Genomic DNA, 15,641 nt, shown 5'->3' on the forward strand with positions numbered 1-15,641 from the left:
TTATTTAAAATTCCTATACAGAAACAGAAAATTAAACAACTATACATACACACACTCTTGAATAACTTTCACTGAGTTTATCTAAATATGAACTTTCTTTAACTCCAAGTAGTGCAGCCAGGTAAAGTTTCTCACACCTTCTTGGTCTCCAGTGTTGTCTAAAAACTTACAGTTTTATCAGTAGCAACATTAAAAATGTAAGAATGGCAAATGGACAGGCAGTATTCAGTTGGAGCCTGTGCAGCTAGGCAGCACTGGCCCCATGGTACCATTAGGAAGAAGGTCTGTTTTAATTACCCCTACCAAGGGGGCAAACAACTTTATAAAACGCCAAAATCTGTGCTATTTCTTTGGGCAAAGAAGGGCTTCAATAAAACACACACTGTGATAGGTGATCATTAACTAGCAAAAGCATTTTAATAACTTTTTACAATAACATTTACCCTACTTTTCTTGGAACTTTTCCCACCTAATGATGTCCATGGCCTGATAGATGATTTCAGATTGGTCAACTCCAATCACTTTCTTCGCACCTGCTTTGGCAGCAAACATGGAGAGTATTCCAGTTCCACAGCCAACATCCAAAACCACCTGAAAGTCATAAAACAGAAGTAAAATCATCTTATTTTCCTTGCTATGACTTTTCCACACTTATTTCCATGTCAGTGAGAAAACATATTCCAACAGAAGGAACAAATGGTAGCATCAAGTTTTACTGTCACATGTAGAGATACTTAAGTCAAACTGCAGTTCTAAATCCACACCCTCTACCACCTTTTCCAGATTGAGAATTGAAGCAGATGAGCTGCAGATTAACAACCACAAGCAATTATTTGGGCAACTAAAATGTTACATGAAGAGGAGAAAAAGGAATCACTAATAATTGAACTTAGCACTGGTACTAAAAAAACATATTCTAACTGTGGTTTTCATTAAGAGTCTATTCAGAAGCTTTATTTAGGAATTCTCTGCCAGAAATGGTCACAGTGCCCCAAAACAGCTATGGCTCAAGATGACTAATTTCAAAATGGTCACTGGCACAGTTTTAACACCTGGAAATATTTTCTGTCTAGCACTGTTTATAATCAAAATAAGACCAAAAAAATCCAGTAAGGTTTCATGAAAGAAGAGTAAACTTCATCACCACACCTGAAAAAGTACACTCAGCTCAGCAACAAGATTCATGAAAATGCCTGGGGTTTGGTATATCACATATTAGCTACTGTAGAAGACTGAAAAGACTGAAAAAATGCAAAGCAACTAACAAAAGAGTACCAAACTTATTACTAAGTAGAGATGAGCTGCCTGCAATGTTAAACCTCATAAAGAGAGATTTTACCAAGCAGCCTTGTTCAGGCCTTGCTATCAGAATAGTGTATTTCTCCTACCTGCTGCAAACTTTTCAACACTTAAAAACTGATGAATGTGTTGTAGTAGATTTTTAAGCTGAGTTTCAGGTTTGATGTTTTCACAGAATCGCTGAAGCTGAAAGGCACCTCTGGAGGTGATGAAGGTGCATTTTATTGCATTGGTCATATCATCAGAGGTCTTATTGTTAGAATTCTACTTAATATAGCTAAGCTTTACTAATGGTGTTAAAAAACTCTCAGCACTAAACCCCAAAACTTTCTGAAGTCTGAAAATCAAAACAAGTTTCCTAAACACTAGGTATAGCCACTCCTACCATGTAAAGCATTTAAGCATTAACAGAACCAGAAGAGAGACTTCCTTTCCCATATGAGACCCTAACATGAGAGTAAGTACAACTTCCTCAACACTTCTAAGTCAACCAGAACACTGAGTTAGAATTATTAGTCATAGCAACAATTTATTAGAAAGGAAAACTTCTTTCACCATCTCTCCTCTTCAGAGCATCCAGTGCTGTGAAACTCGTCTTCACAGCTTTTGTGACATTAATTTTTTTTCCAGAGAAGGCATCAATTTCCTCAAGAATCAATCCCTCCTTTGAGAATTATAACCCCATTTTACAAAATATTTCAAGGTAATAATGCATCCTACTGAAACATTTTTCAGCTCATGAGCTACTGAGCCTTCTTGCTTCAGCACAACAAAGCTTTGCATGTGCACTTTTACATCTCACCTGCAAATAGCATCCAAGTAAACCCTGGAATGCACTGCACCTTAGGTCTGCCTGCCTTCTCTTGTCTACAATCCTATACATGGATACAGAACAACAATCCTGATGCCAGCATGAATAAAACCAGCTGTTTATCCATAGCAGTACAGAGTAAGTGAGCTTCTGCTGTGGTGTTCTGGGAAGCAATGACTGAAGAATTGACTGCCACCTGTCTTGGTAGAGTGACCTACTACCTGGAATCACACTAAAAAATGTTAGTGTGATGAATTTTTTACAGCCCCTTCTGTAGAGGTTGGCCAGGGAAGTTGTGGATAGAGTTATTTGTTCCACTCTCAGCTCTTTGCAGCTACATTTCAAAGGAGTCAACTCTACAGCCCTCAAGTTACATATGAATATGTTATGGCTACAGAACTCCCTAGGCTGAATCTGCTGGAGACAGGAATAGAAAATAAAAATCAATATTCTTGCAGCTGCTGAAACCTCACACCCCCCAACATCACCTATTTTAACACTCTACCCATGGTAGTTAACAAAATCACTGAGCCATGAAAGCTGGAAGTCACAGCCAAAATTAAACCCCTGTGAAAGAATGATCTTGATGTACAGTTGCATGAAAGAGAGCAATCACCACAAATTGGAAAAAAATCAAAACAGACACCACTTTGGACATCTGCCCTGGTCACTTAAAGAACGCAGATGGAACTCATCTAGCCTTAGGCAGGGGATGGGGGTGGAGAAAAAGGCACCAGAGAGAAAGTATACAAGCTGGAATACATCTGAGGAACAGAAAGACAAGCAGAATGATCACCAATTAGCCCAAGGACAAGGGTCTACAGCTCACATATTCTTGTGGTGATCACATATGGCCTCTCACCAAGGACCTGGAGCATCTGGACTGGCGCTTTGACTATACAATAATACACTGCAGCACCACCTCCTTCTCTGCAGTGTAATCAAAAGTGATATTCTACTTTAAATAACAGAAAAAATTACTTCTAATTCAGAAAAACAGGAGGCCAGGTGATTTGGCCAATTAAATCAATTCCATCGATGAACTCTTAGTAGGAACAATGTTTTAAAAATCTCATTTTATTCCCTGAATATGGCATCGATCTTGCCTCAGACTTCTATTCTACCACAAAAACTAAGCATGGCAACAGTGCTTTACTAAGCTATTTTCTCTACCCAAAAATACTCTCACTGTAAAATGGACCACATTTCCTTTTACTGAGTACCTTAACTACTCCTGCTAGGTAATCTAAATTGTCCTATTCTCATCTCAAAGACATTTGACAGGTTGAAAATAAAGGCAGCAAGCAGGATTCATACAAGTTTTAATAATTTATTTTGAAAGCTGAGTTCTGAATAAAGTATGCCTAATAAACAAACCTAGATATTCTGTTCCAATCTGTCACCATGCAACCACACCTCTTTAGGATACAGCAGATTTGCATCAAAAGTGAGTACAAGAAATTCAGCTCTTTGAACAAGCTCCTCCCAAACTACCTCACAAGTGTCCTTTTAGAAACAATAAAAAGCACTGCCATGTATTTTGCAGGGAGAAATAAAATATGGGAATTCTAGGAAATAGAGTACCAGAATTTTACCCACTTTAAAAAAAAAAAAACTGTAAAGAAACTTTAAGGGAAAACAGCCTTTTTCTTTAAGTTGGAAGTTTCATTCATTAATATGGTTCTGAGAGCATTATATGATATATTAATTTAAGCAAAATATCTTCGTATTTTCTTCAGCAGAAGTCTAGAACTCTGAAAAAAATCCCCTATGTTCTCCATAACTGTGTAGCATGTGAAAGCTACATCAATGTTTGGTCAGACACAGAAGTCAAACAGGGCACTGGTCACATGGATGGGGGTTATTGGGAACTCAAAGCATTTGAGAATCTGCCTTTCAATTCAATCTCAACACACAATGATGGGTTTGGATTCACTATGAATTTGAGGTAATCTTGATCAAAAAAATGTTGTAAAAAACATGTTCAGAAATCAGTTCTAGATGTTGTGATAACTGAGAAGGTTTTCTTCAGAGAAGTTGAATGGTTTCACAGCTACAGAGTAAGCACACACATTCTCTCAGTTGTTTCTTGAGCAAATGTGTGTACTTTGGGGGCTGAAGCACCATTGACTCTAACAGTTAATCCATGGTTTGTTTTGAATGTTTCCAGTGTGTTCATACAGTAGAGGAGAAATAAAACCAATTCAGAAAAATTACTGTTCCACAAGGACACACATTTCATGTAACTTCATATCAGTCTTGCCCTGTGAAAACCTGCAGTTATCAATTTCAGGGGCACCTGTGAAACTAAATTTCTCCCAGGAAAGTTTTCTTTCCTTTATTGATTTTTCTGCTTTGCTGTATGAGCTGCCCACCTATGCAGTCACCTGCATCATTTAAGTAGCTGGCAGTATAATTCTACAACACTTTCCCTTATTCTTTCATTGTAACTAAAGAGTTTAGAAATGTTTAACAGAAACAGGCTTGTGACATGAACTGAGACTAGAAAAGGAAGAAAACTATTTCCTAATTTTTTCTGCTGTAGTTTCCAACTGAAAACTGAAGTAAGATACAAAAAATAGCCACTATCAACCTTGAAACACCTCCTGCCAGGGCAAAACTCTCTCTCTCACCTCTCCTACAAAGAAAGGCTGAGAGAATTGGGACTGTTCAGCCTGGAAAAGAGAAGGCTTAGGGATGCCCTAATTGCAGCCTTCTAGTACCTGAAGGGAGCCTACAAGAAAGATGGAGACTAGTTACAAGAGCATGTAGCGACAGGACAAGGGGGAATAGATTTAAACAGGAAGACAGTAGGTTTAGACTAGATATTAGGAAAAAATCCCTCACTGTGAGGGTGGTGACGCCCTGGGACAGGTTTCCCAGAGAAGCTGGGAAGTGTCCGAGGCCAGGCTGGATGGAGCTCTGAGCAAGCTGCTCTAGTGAAAGGTGTCCCTGCCCATGGCAGGGGGGTTGGAACTCGACGACCTTTAAGGTCCCTTCCAACCCAAATCATTCCATGGCTCTATGAACTCAAAACACAGCAAAGTAATCAGCCAGCAGAAAGACAAGGGACAAGAAGAGTATCATAACTGTACAGGGGTCACAACCACTGTAAGGTCATATCAGCACAATCCTCCTCACTGCAAGTGAAACATCAGTGCCTCGTTCTAAGCCCTTTAATAACAATCTGCTCTGGAGACACTGAACAACACTAATTCAAAAATCAGTTACACATGAATTCTTTTCCAGCTCTAATAACACAGGGCTTCCAGGACGTTTTTATTGTATCAGGCATACATAGAAATTCACTTAATTCTGGTAAAGAGGCCCTCAGAGAGATTGCACCTAATACACCGGACAAGAAAGGCTCAGCTTCACCCCGCCGACATAATTAATGAGCATCCCAACGTGGCACACAGCACAGTGACAACAGCCATCACCACTGCTCTTATCAGCACTGTGCACCCTCCAGCAGCTGAATAGCTTTCCACCACCTAATAAAGCCACAGTACATTAAATCAAATCCTGTCACAGTGCCATTCTCCATTCTCAGAGCTACAAAGTAGCCAACCTGAAGGTTTTCTACCATTTGAGAAAAAATTAACCACAGAAATGACTGTATTTTCTGAGCTGTTTTACCTACCTTGTCCTTGAAGATATGTGGGTTTTGATAGATGAAGTCACGATAGCTTTCTGTACGTACTTTATCCTGTTATTTAAAAGCAAAAAGTGTTCATTTTTTTCACTTAGGTACAGCGTGTCATTCAAAAATACTGAAAAACTTCTTTTTAACCTGACCTAAAGATGTTCTGTGTATACTGTACTTACAAGGGCTCTGCAATCATGACACTGGCCATGTAATATTACTTCAAAATTTACTGTCTTTGCAAATGAAGTCAGTTGCCTCAGCTGGATGAAAAATAAGAAATTAGCTCATGGTTTCCTGACCTGCTGCATTTCATTTTGAGTGTTTCAAAGTTCTTAATACCTCTTCATCACTTCCCAGGAACAGCAGAATGGCAATACTGCACCAACTTTACATAACTTCCTCTACAATTTGAAACATTCAAATCACAAGTTCATAAAACATTTTGTATCACTTTATTCTCTGACTCTCCTGTGACACAAGAGATTTCTTTAAAAAAAACCCAAACGTTATGCATCAAATTAACCTGTTCTATTTCTGAACAAACTGCAAATTTGCAAACCTAGCTAGCAAATAAAGCTGTACAGTCCATTCCATAAAAGTCAATATAGTAAATATATTTGACTGTAATACAACAGGGCTGGAGAAGCTGGAATGTTTTCAGGCATAGAATGAAACATTTATAGTATCCTAGTATATCAAAGGTAGCAATATGGCTCAGTTTACCAGCAAGATAATCTATTAAAACACTGATTGTCTTACATTGATGTATCAGCAGGTACACAAACCGACAGCCAAGTATAGGTTTTGGAATTGCTGTTGCAGTTCAAGTGTTACAGTAAAGTAGAAAAAAATTTTCAGCTATTTTTTATCTAGTGCAAATAATGTTGAAGGATAAAATCCAAGTGCTTTTATTAAATCTAATATTTTTATACTATGGTAAGGTAAGAATTTTTTAGAAACAGCAGAGAAACAAAAGAAATTTTCTACAGTGAGAAGGAACTAAGTCTATTTTGATAGAAAATTAAGACCAAAACCAGTGACTGAGAACAAAGGCTTTGTCAATAAAAAATCTGGAGACGGAATTATTCTGAGGCTCGAAAATTCTAAAATCCAGTTTTAAATGTAGAGGTATTATCACACACAACCCAAAGAAACAGGGTTGATTTTAGAAAATTCCACTTTAAAATTATACATAAGTAATGAATAAAAGAAACTGTGATCCTTGAAAACCATATTAGTTTACTGTGATGTTATATTCAGAGCACCTATTTTTAGAGCTTCACCTCTACTGCAGCATATCACAGGATTTTGCTGAAACGACCAAAAAAGTTTAAAAATAAATAACCAAAACTGGAATGTTCAGCATGAATTGAGAAAGCAGTCAGCTGGAAATCTTTCAGCCTCACATCCTGCCCACTCACACTGCCTCAGCACGGCCCCAACTGAATCAATACAATTCGAGTTGCTGCCTCCAGTCAGTCACTTCAGGTGTCTCTGTCCATCAGTCCTGCTCTCTCACTCCACATTTGCACGTGATGCTTTTTGGTTTTGTTTATAAGTAAAATGGTAAGAACATTTATTAAGATGACAGTCGAGGAATTCTTGAGCAAAACGGCAGAGCAAGGAAAACACTTGCCACTTGGCCAGTGTGAAGTAACAACATTCTTCCTCCCACCTCTGAAGTGTTTGCAGGAAAAAAAAAACCCAACCCAAACTGAAACTTCATCCTACCACTACCAGGCATAAAGAAAAAAAAAGTTTAAGACTGAACAATGTCAGAAACAGATTTACAATTCAGACAGCAAAACTCCTTTCCTAAAAATTGTCATGTACCAAGTCACTACATTTATGTAAATAAGGTAAACATGAAAAGAAAAGAAAAAATCCAAGTGAATGCCTACCATACAGGAAAAATTTCAATGTACACACAATGAAAAATAACTGGTGTTGTATGCTTTGGAAACTCAAAAGTCTTCCTAAAAGCTTTCTGAGAAATGTACCCTGAAATCAATAAAATACAATTTTGTACCAATCTCCTTGTGCAGAGATGTAGATTTATTATAAACTTTACTCGTCCTATAGCCTATAACATCTCAAATGTCAGCTTTACACCACTGCAAAACCAAAAACCCATCATTTCTATCTTTCTTTCAAGACTTCAGTTATATTTCTATAGACTATGCATTTTGGAAAACATCCTTCTACTTCTGCAGCCATGTCTGTGCTTCTGTAAAATCCCCTCCCCTTAATATTAATCTCATGCTTATACTATTCTTACCACAGATTCACATGCATTTCTACATTGGGCCCACTAAATGATTTAGAAAGCTGAAAACTTCCTGTGCTAGCTGCAGGGACAAAGTGACTTCGCAACTCTCTATTCTACCTTTACAAAAGGAATTTTCTTTAATTCTGGCTTAAAATTATAAAACTGTTTATAACTTTCATAATAATGATATCTTCTCTGAAAGGAAGCATTGAGAGATTCTCATTTACATGTCAATTAGAAGCTATTGGGCTTTGTGTTTTTTATTTTGAAGTTAAAATAGGCTTGCCTTTGAAAAGTTTTATGCATTAATTTTATCTTTATCATATAAAAGGAGCACACTTGTTTTTTCAGCTGTTCAATGTCATGCTATAATACATTGAACCAAGCACAAGTACCAATTTCTGTTTACCTAGTGCAATAGGAAACCACAATATTTGAGAAATGGTCTTGCCTAACAAATTTCAATTGTTAGGAAAATTTAAAACTAAAGAAAAATATTCACTGTCTGTTCTATGTTTTATCCTCTGTCTTTTAAGCATGCAGAAAAAAGCTGCTTTTGGCAATGTCAGGCTGTGTTACTGTAATATCAAGCATACTGGTACATGATTTCATATTCCTAATGCCTCCTGTAAACAGAATCTATACAAAGGAAGTAAAACTGGAAAAAGATCTCTCAGCCCAATTCTTGGGGAAAAAACTATCCTGGATAGGAAGGGTTAAAAATGCAGCTGCTCTGCAGTATATTTATGGGCACAGAGCCCACTTCTTTCTCTCTTCTCTTTAGTCCTACTAAGATGCAGGTGAGGTGATTTTCTAACCTTTAGCATCTCTTCGTGTATCCCATAATGCCCATAGGAGCTGAAGTAAACACCATCCTCATCCTCCTGAAGGTCTGCAATGGCGCTGGATGATGAGCTGCTCCTGACATCTGTGTTCATCACAAAATCCTGGGCAAATCGTCTGTAATCAATTTGAAATATACCCTTGAGACATGTTTATGGGACCATGAAAGCGAGGGGGGGAGGGTGGGGCAGAAAGGGCTTGGAAGAGAGAAGGAATCCAGGCTGCTCAGGGCTTTGCCAACAATGGGCCTGGCTTTAGGTGTGCACATCCTCCCTCTGCAGGCTCCTCAGGGCTGCTGCACCACTGCAATCCCTGCTTTCTGCTTACAGCGAGCAATTGTTCACAGTGAAATCCTGAGATTTAGTTTCTATTTTTAAGGAAGGATTATCTATATTTTGCTCGCTGGCACCAAAGCCAGCACCACGGTGCTTGGGGTGTTTCAGGCTGTGCAGTGCAGATATGGACTCAACTGAAAGAGCACAAGAACTACAGCCCACACAACACTGTGTGACTGCTGGGAGGCAGAAGGAAGTATTTTAAAACTGAGCATTTGGGTGAAAACAAAACAGAGCTTAACATTGAATTTGTTACTTTAATTTCATGCTGCTTATTTTTCCTCCTCCGTGGTCTTGCATTCCTAAAACACATGAGGAAAAGCTGAGAGAATTGGGATTGTGCAGCCTGGAGAACAGAAGGTTCCAGGGTGACCCTTCAGCACCTGAAGGGGCTACAAGAAATCTGGAGAGGGACTTTGGACAAGGACATGGAGTGACAGAACAAGGGGGAATGGCTTTAAGCTGAAAGACAGTAGACATAAATCAGATATTAGGAAGAAATTTTTGACCAAGAGGGTGGTGAGCTTAGAGCTCAAAAGAAATTGCTACTGATGACCTGAAGTAGGGTTTTTGTTTTAAATGAAAACGAATGGAACAGGAGGAAGACAAGAAGACATAAAGAAAAAAAAGGCTAAGTTTTCAAAGCACAGTGCCAAATTTGTTTCATTCTTACTGTTTATGATCAATTAGCGCATAATATACCCAGAGACACCAGAGAAGACCTGTGTGCTAAGAAGTACAATTTGCAAAAGGTAAACCCAACTGAAGACAAACCTCCTTATTTTTGAAATAAAGAATTGTTCACAGCTGAGAAGATCTAAATACATGAATTTATTTTGGTCTACTTAGTTACTTATAACACCAAGTGTGTAATATCAAAATGTACAAGCCCTCAAATGTATTTTACAAAACAAGTCTTTTGCTGATTAACTTCCTTGCAAATGAACATGAATTATTTTTCCAAGGTCTCCTAAATACAACTTCAGTTCTTCGGTGCCCAACCAGTGTAATCTTGAAATGACATGTTTGTACAGGATTTGATCCTGCATGTCCCATTTTATCCATAAGCATCATCAATCCGTATTTTGCAGACCTCAAGATTTAGAAGTCAAGTGTACAGCTACAGGGATGTCCTGATTCCTGACTGTGATGAACTGAATATTTTCACTAACAGAACCCACATCCAAGACTGAAAAGTAGCTGAAAAAAGTTGATTTCTTAATTTCACTGAGAGTTTCTCCAAACTGCAAGTGGACTCTACCACTAACAATCATTGTTTGGAGCCAACTCTGACAACGTTTGGAGTCCTGTATTTAATTTGTCAGTCTCTGCTCCACTGTGTACACCCTCAGTGTTTACATTCTTATCTAAAGGACTAACAGAAAAGTGTCTCAAAAACTAAGTGGTCTGAAGCAAAGTACATGTTTCTGAGCCATGTGCTTGCTTAGCTTTCCCAAGCATACTCTGGTTTTTCAAGCTGCGCAAGTTTTGTGCATTTTTTACTAACCACCTAAAAGACATTTACTGACCCTCTACAACGCACAAGTCAAACCTGCAGTCCCAACACAAGTCAGGAGGTTACACTCTACAACATCTTTGAATTTCTACTGTCTTCTCACCTAAAACACACCAAATAAGAACACCCCAAAACTTCAGTTCAAACACTTACTTCATTTTCTGAAGATCCTCCTGTGCTCTAGCCAAGGCTGCTTCTGCGGCTCTTGCTCTGTGTTCTGTGTGTTTTAACTGTTCAAGGAGCACTGTGGTATCATTTAAACCATTACAGGGCACAACGTTTGCAGGTTCACAAAGATCTTCTATATCTGACGAAATGAAGAGGGACAAAAACTCACCTACCAGTCATGTGTCACTTCACAGCAAATCATTAACATAAAATGCTATTTCTGTCTTTGGATGATTTGTAAAAGTGGGCTGTTTTACAAGACATGATTGAATTTAACAGGACTAACTGCAGAACACAACACTACTCAGAAAAAGCAAATATGCTAGAAGCATGCTCTAAGTTAATAAAGCAAATAAATCCAAAATTCAGGCTTCTTTAAATACCAGTGTTTGATTAACCATAGAAGAGACATTTGGTTTAGAGTATAATTAAGTTAATTACAGTTCTATCCTGCTTTTTTCCAGTTATGTTATTCTGAGGCTGAAAGTGCTGTTAACGGTAATGGGAAAAGGTAAGAAATTATATAAATTTAAAATGTCTTAGTAATTAGAGAGTAACTCTTAATTTTCAAACCAATTCCTTGGGCTTTTATAAAGCTTACAAACACACAAAACAGAAGAGCATAAACAGAGTGAATCTAGATGAAACACTGCTTTTCAACTACAACGCAGACTCAGCACTAGGTCCCATTCACCTCTTGCTAAATTCAGCTGATTTCAACAGGTGTCAGTGGAGAAAAAAAAATGATGCTACTGTGGTTTTGGATATAGTAGGAAGTTACTGCCAGCTGACTGAGCAAAAGACTAAAAAAACCATGTATCTGTTCTTTTTAATCATGGAAGACTGTTTGAGCCATGGGACTGAAAGAAAGCATTTAATATTTCAGAAGTTCAGCTCACGCCCATAACCCTTAAGCAACTGCAACTGGCACATCAAAGCACCTCAAAAGTCTATAACTTGGGCAAAGAGCACACATTAGGCAGGGGCTGATCCAGGGAAATGTGAACTCTGAAGCAACCAACTCATGTCCTCTAGCAGGCACTATCCCTGCTGCCATGCAACAGGGTTCACTTAGAAAGGGGCAAAACTGCATTCCAGAGTGTAGAGAGAACAAAAAAATCCACAAGCCCTAAGCACCTTATGGTTTAGCTGAAAGATGTGCAGGTATAAGAGAGTGAGAGGATCACGGGTAGCAAAAATAATTTCAAAAGTCAAACCGAATTCTCTCAAGAACATCTGACGAACTGTCATGAGAGAGAAACTAAGGCTGCTTGCTCTGATCCCCAGAACTACTAAAGAATTAGAACTTTTGTAGGTTGCTCCAAAGTAGAACCTGTATAAAAGATGTTTTCAACAAGGCAAATTACTTGTAGCACACATTTTTGAATGAATGCATCAGATTTTAAATATCATCTATTTAAATATCTAAATATTGTGAAGCTTTAAAAGCTTCACAAATCTCCCAATGAATGTCAGGTGGAGTGTCTCTTTGACCAGCATAAATACTATACAGAGCATCTCTGCTATGAGAATTTGCTACAATAAGCAAATACAGGTAATAAAAAAGGGCTATGGAAATCTCAGTCAGTAAAAACAAATGCACAACATGCAGTAAAAATATCAGAGTGTAACTTACTGTCATGACTTCAGCTACTATGTGGACTTTCTCATGTATGTAAATCAACTGAATAACAGTGGCATGAACTCTGACAATACCACATTTACCCTACAATGCAGTGCAGTCATATTGAAACAGTATTTACCAAACTGAAGGAGGAGATCATCTTCTAGTTCTGGTTTCAGATATTCCTCTCCTTTCCAAGGCAGTGGGCTGCTGAGAGAACTCAAATATGCTCCTGTTGGTTTCTAGACAGGGGAAGAGCGTGTAAGCTAAGTTTCTTTGAAAACACCAGCCCTTCAGCCTGATTCAAGAAAAAAAGGCCAAGACCTGTTCTTTCACACATTCAAATATACAGGGTATTACTGAAGGAACTTTGTAGCAAAGGCTGAGAAAGCCCAGGCAGCTACAGCACCAAGGAATTCAAGTAAAGCACTGACTGAAGGATACTTGCAGGATTACACTGCTATCGGGAGCCAAGTTTACTCAGGTGTTTGGCTGTGTCAGCCTCTTAGCTTCCAAGAGGGCTAATCAATAAATCCCAGATGCTAATCCTGTCAGGTGTTTTTACATGAACACTGCTGCAGGGACTAATGTCAGAAACGCTGCATTCTCTCCTACTTGCATCCAGCCAGTTAATACTTTGTCAGGAAAGGAAAGGTCAGATTCTGGACTTCAATTTTTGCCTTTCTGTGTTTACTCTGCATAGACAGTTATGCATTAAGTAACTATTTGAGGATTTAAGATTTGAGGATTTAAGTTAAAAAGTGCTTAATGAGGTAAGATGGTATTAAGCTTAAACCTAAACTTCTAGGGAACAACCAAGGAACATGCTTCAAAGTCACAAAACACACAAAATACACCCAGGCCTATCTTAAAATTGTAGGCTCCCATTAGCTTTCCTGATTCTGGCATCATTTAGCAGAGATTAAAGCTCTGTAGCCTGAGGGATCAGGCGTTGTCCTTACTAAGTAGGGGTCTGGCCAGCTCACACCCTCAGGAAACACTCTTTTACACCAACACACAGGCAAGGACTGAGAAACTTCAGTTATTGACAAGTGAAGCCATTTCTGAAGCAAGACAGCAAAGGCCAAGACAAATTAACAAAACAAGATGATACTACACAGCATGGAGGCTTTTTGCAAGTCTAACACCCTCTTCTGAAAACAATAAAAATCACATAAGTTAAATACAATTTAAATTAAAACAACTTCATATCTAAATAAACCAATCAACAGCTATTATAATTCCTGTGATTTCTTATTTCTAGAATTACAATACAAAATCTCATGCAGTTATTAAAAAAGGGCAAACTGAAAGCACAGTGCCTTGATACTGTATTCTCCAGACACAGATTACAGAAGTAGTATGTGGCACACCTACCTTTAATCTGATGAAGTTTATTAGTTTAATGTATCCATAAAAATTGAGTCCTGAGAGGGGAAAAAAAAGAAAAAAGGGAGAGAGTTTGCATTACAGAAAAGCACACATACTTTACAATTAAATGAATACTAATTGCTTGTTCAAGTGGCCAGTTTCCCCTTGGGGTGTACATCACTATCTAGTGCAGTCTTCCTATCTTAAGCCTGCCATCTATGTTTTTCTTCTCCTTAGGATTAAACCAGGAAATTCTCACCCTCAGGACAAATACATTTGCCACAAATTAAGAATGGAACACATCCAATTGGGGATTATGAACAGGGATTTCATTCATCTGGCAAGCAAGCACTTCAGGACAGCCACTAGCTACCCTGCTGATATTTTATGCTGTTGTTCATTTTTAGCTTTCTGCTTAACAGAAATCACATTGATTATAGTCATTAAGAATACTTACCAACATTGATTTAAAATTGCCACCTAGGCAGAAACAACAGTGGCTTAAGTATAAATATGTACTCTCACCAACAAGACCAAAGACAGAATACTTTACCTTGGATTTTAGACAGAAAACAGACCAGATCTTACAACTTCACAGGCAGATTTCTAAATGCTTCATGTAGTTCCCATCCTCTTATCTCACACACTCCTTTTCAGTGAACACTCTTAAAACAGCATTTCTCCAACACTGTTTCCCTTCTCCTGCTTTCCACTCTTCCTCTATATGCACTAAAATACATATTTTAGGCTCAGTAGCTCAGCACTTACCTCTTTCAAAGCCCTCCCTACTTCACATACATCCTCCTACACGTACTTTCCTTCAGTCATCACCTTGGCCTAAACACAGCTTCAAGTGAAAGTCAAACTTCTCCTAGAAAGAGTTAAATAGACATTGGAGGGTTTGCCCTCCTGTGATCCTTTGAGGGAACATAAGCCAAGACTGCAAACAGCTGCTCAAAAGACATGAGCAGCACAATCCAGCACCTGCCCTATGGGTGGGTACATCCTTGGTGTCTGCTTAGCTACTGAGCCCAACAACAGCATCACTAGACAGGCAGGAGTTCCCAAGATCAGGTAAACCACATAGTGGGCTGGCTCACGTAGGCAGGGAGGATTCAGCACACCAGCACAGGCCAGCAGAGATCAATCTTACTTTTGTCACTAGTCAGGAGCATTATGAGTAGATAAAGCACACAGGAAGCAGCCAGCATAAAGTATAAGCATTTTTCCACATAGCTTATCTTGTTCAATCTTGGAAGTTTCAGCTGCAACCATGAAATCCATTAGAAATAAACCAATGCTTGCAATTTATTTTAAATGAGGCACTCATACACAAAAGGAAATGACAAGTCATGAAAAAAACTTACCATGTTTCTGGATCACATCACTAACATTAAACTCATGCTCTGTTTTGCAGTGAGAGAACACAGCTTCAGCAGAACTGAACCACCTGTAAATAACAAATTATTAAGTATGTAATAACAACACATTTAGAAGTTCTGAGTTCCATATGCTCTGTTCTGACCTACTAGGCAATACATTCAGAACACATTATCTGCCTTTGAGAAGGGATGCACAGGTAACTCCTTATTCATATGCCTCACAAAGAAACTTTTACCTTGTTTGCCAAACATTTTGAAACAAAAGACAACAAATATAAAAATTTTGTTTGACAAAGCCACAAACCCTGTGAACTTTCAAAAATTCCTAGAAAGCAGAGACTCTGTTAAAGCTGAAATCTAAGAACCACATACAG

General features: G+C 38.4%; 1 protein-coding gene across 2 annotated transcripts in view; it reads right to left on the reverse strand.

Moving 5' to 3' along the window:
- PRMT3 (protein arginine methyltransferase 3) overlaps positions 1–15,333 on the reverse strand; it is a 57,065-nt gene extending 41,732 nt beyond the window's left edge. The window contains exons 1-7 of one of the 2 annotated variants that reach the window (XM_029963812.1): positions 15,253–15,333; positions 13,892–13,941; positions 12,654–12,756; positions 10,876–11,029; positions 8,847–8,988; positions 5,754–5,819; positions 470–591 (exon numbers count right to left, since the gene is read on the reverse strand). In XM_029963812.1, the coding sequence (XP_029819672.1) occupies positions 470–591; positions 5,754–5,819; positions 8,847–8,988; positions 10,876–10,880 (335 nt within the window). In that variant the 5' untranslated portion in view covers positions 10,881–11,029; positions 12,654–12,756; positions 13,892–13,941; positions 15,253–15,333. Of the gene's footprint in view, positions 1–469; positions 592–5,753; positions 5,820–8,846; positions 8,989–10,875; positions 11,030–12,653; positions 12,759–13,891; positions 13,942–15,252 lie in introns of those variants that run through there. The other variant, XM_029963813.1, reaches the window with a different exon arrangement.
- Between the last annotated feature and the right edge of the window lie 308 nt (positions 15,334–15,641).

Source organism: Manacus vitellinus, unplaced genomic scaffold (genome assembly GCF_001715985.3).
Source record: "Manacus vitellinus isolate BGI_N305 unplaced genomic scaffold, ASM171598v3 scaffold_63_pilon, whole genome shotgun sequence".
In the NCBI taxonomy this organism is placed as follows: Eukaryota; Metazoa; Chordata; class Aves; order Passeriformes; family Pipridae; genus Manacus; species Manacus vitellinus.